At 47.2% G+C, this 3074-nt stretch overlaps 1 protein-coding gene across 1 annotated transcript in view; it reads left to right on the top strand.

The window, feature by feature from the left end:
- Positions 2444-3074, top strand: part of LOC109838714 (uric acid degradation bifunctional protein TTL-like) — a 3550-nt gene continuing 2919 nt past the window's right edge. Inside the window, exon 1 of the mRNA XM_020407136.1 lies at positions 2444-2551. Within this exon, the coding sequence (XP_020262725.1) occupies positions 2444-2551 (108 nt within the window). The remainder of the gene's footprint in view (positions 2552-3074) is intronic.

Raw genomic sequence — 3074 nt, forward strand, 5'->3', positions numbered from 1 at the left:
ATCGTTCTATTGACGAGAATCGATAAGTTGATTTTGTCAGAGGTGTAATTTTAACGTGACATTTGTGGGGAAAGAATATTATAGCGTCTCACAGGGGAGAACTGCTATGTGTTTTATCATCGGAGCGATGAATTGTGATACTTGTGATTTGAGTAGGATTTTGGGGAAGTTTGTTACTCCACTGAAAACAAGTTATTTATTGCTCTGCTGAGGAGAGCTAATAAATTGGCAATGATTTGGAGACTTATCATTCTATTCTTGAGAATTGATAAGTGGATTTTGGGGTGCAGTATTAACCCAATGAGAATTTGAATTCTGCTGAAGAAATAAAGAGGTCTTGATTAACACTCTGTTAAGTGAGCTTACAAGTGCATGTTCTTCGTTTAGAAGAATTGCAACGCTGGGGTGACCTTCGCGTTTGATATTTGAAACGCGAGGTTCGAGCCTTCGTGACGTTAGCTAGAGCTTTGCACTTGTGAAATTTGAACGCGACTGTGAGCTTCGCGTTTTGGAGATGGTTGGGATTCACTTCCTAGAATCCCGTGCCCTCTTAACAGCTTGACGGCTGTTATAACTAGACCTGAACGGTCACGTCAAAAGTCAATTGACTTTCAAGACTTTCGGCTATTTCCAAGAACGAGAATTCTCGTTTGATTTCAGTGAAATCTCCGACGAACTTTGTCTCCTTCTGCCGGAGTGACTTCTGAAGTGCCGTCGGCTGAGGACGCCGGCGGCGCTCTTGTTCATGCGGGGACATCGTCGTCGTCACCGCTGCTGCGGGGGCTTCCCTGTCGTGGTGAGTGCCAACCGAAATAACTTGCCTTGGCAAGTTCTCTGAAAACCCTAGATGGGTTCTTGATAACGAGGCAGATGACTCGTTTTAACTCAATGAAAACGCGGGGTTGGGATCCCATGTGGGTCTCGACCCTCGCGTTCAAATTTTTCAACACGAGGTTGACTCTCGCGTTTTGAAACTTCTGACGTGAGGTTCGACCTTTGCGTTGGAGATTTCTGACGCGAGGCTCGACCTTCGCGTTGGAGATTTCGACATGAGCCTTTGTATTTCTGACTATGTCTTTATGTCGATAGCTCGCTTCTAGCTACTAACTTCTGCTTTTGATTATGCAGTGCTTCTCCCAAACGTGCCGCTTTCACAAGAGCACCATTTCGGATATATTGGTGGACCTGACCCGAATGAATTATTCGGTCTTCAGAACAGGATTCCATTGTGTACTTTTCCTGATTCGGAAAGGGCGGAAATGATTAAATTCCCTCAATGCTCTACTCTCAGGATTTTGATAACTAACTTGGACTTGGAGACCCCTGTTGGTCGTGACCAGTTTCCCAAACCAGCATTCATATTTGGAGACCGCATACCAGTCGATGACCATCTCACATATGTGGAAGATTCGAAGCTGCTGTGGAGAGCTGATAATAGCTTCTTATTCCTCCCAAACATGAAGAGGATGTACCCTCTCTCTTACTTTTTGAATGTGAGCTGTCGTCGGGGTTTGACCTTTGACATAGTAAAGGAGAAGGAGAACGTGTCGCTTAGATTTGGTCGACGGGCTCGTACACAAATCGGGGAACAACTCAAGGGGTTAAAACCTGGTTTGTTTGAGAAGAAAGAGCTGGTTCCGGAGGTGCCACGTCCAGCGAACATTTTTATCTGCCAATTCCTTGCAACTCAGGGTGAATTCTCTACCCAGATGTTTAGATCCCCTGGATGGGTCTGTTCTGGCGAAGGAGGTTGGTGGACCCGCATGGTCGACTTTGTTCTTGAGGAGCTTAAGGACTCTCTCGCTCAATCGGGTCTTACAGTCCCTGTGTTAGCTACACGACGGGGAGTCATGCAGAGTCTTCACAATTTCTTCCCTATGTTGGAGAAATATAACCCTGACAGCTGCACATTCTTCACACCTGCAGGAGAGTTAGGTTTTGCTCTCCATGAGATGCAGGCAGTGTCGGGGCTGCCGCTTGGAAAAACGCCCTACGAGGAGTTTATTCCCACCACTGATACGCTACTTTCTGGGAATTGATGTGCCACTTCCACATATGCGCCCAAGTCTTTGGGATGCGTGGAGGGGGCATTATGCATACCACCTGGGCAGACTACCTCTTTCAAAACTTAAATCGGAAAGATGTAGTCGTATCCCGTGTCGCAGTTGTCTCACTTAAGGACGCCAAGGCTCGGATTAAGGCTCCTGGTGTTACTTATAAGACTGAGCATGCCGAGGATGATTTTGAAGCTGGCGTCGAATTTGAAAGTTTCCACTACCAAGCCACAGTCCCTATTTCTGACACCGCTCTACTTGCAGGCTTCTTCATGATTTGGTTGAAGCGGTGTGTGGTACCGTCAAGACCAATAGAATCAATATTAGCTGAGGTTGTGTACCCAGCTGTTTTGCTAGCGCATGGGAGACCTGTGAGTCTCCTTACTGCTATGGTTGGCTGTATCCAGAACGGCCTGAGGGTATTGACTTCAGAACTTCTCAGTGCTTCGGGAGTCAAAGCTACTAAGAAGAAAGCTGGGAAAGCTCCTCAACCACGTGTACCAATGCCGTATACATATTTAGTGGCCTGGTTCGTGTTGCATTGCCCTTCCTTGATGACGGGAGTGCATGAGGGGGATGATGCTTATACTCCCTTCGTACAGAGATTGGAGTCGGCCACGTGGACTAGTTCTTATATAGTCAGGGCTCGACAGCTTCTATCCCGGGAAGATAATTACCGGGTTTTCTGCTGTGCTCCTAACTTTGACGGAGCTGATGTGGAGGATGCACGCTTCATGGATTTTCTTTTTGAAGGCTCGTCTTCTTTGGAAGAGGGTACATTCAGCTGGCTTCTTATGATCAGGTTGGGCTACCTGGTCTATCGCTCGCGGGAGAAGTGCATAATCGAGCCTTACATGCCTTCACGGTTCGCCAGACAGTTTGGGTATGACCAACTCTATGTTGGTAATCCTAACCCGGCGTTAGCTCAGATTAGGAATTTGTATGAAGGAGCTCGTGCATGGTACTTCTTCTCCGCCGGGGGAACCCATGCGCAATTCACTTTACCCAACTCACCACCCG

This window comes from Asparagus officinalis, chromosome 4 (genome assembly GCF_001876935.1).
Source record: "Asparagus officinalis chromosome 4, Aspof.V1, whole genome shotgun sequence".
In the NCBI taxonomy this organism is placed as follows: Eukaryota; Viridiplantae; Streptophyta; class Magnoliopsida; order Asparagales; family Asparagaceae; genus Asparagus; species Asparagus officinalis.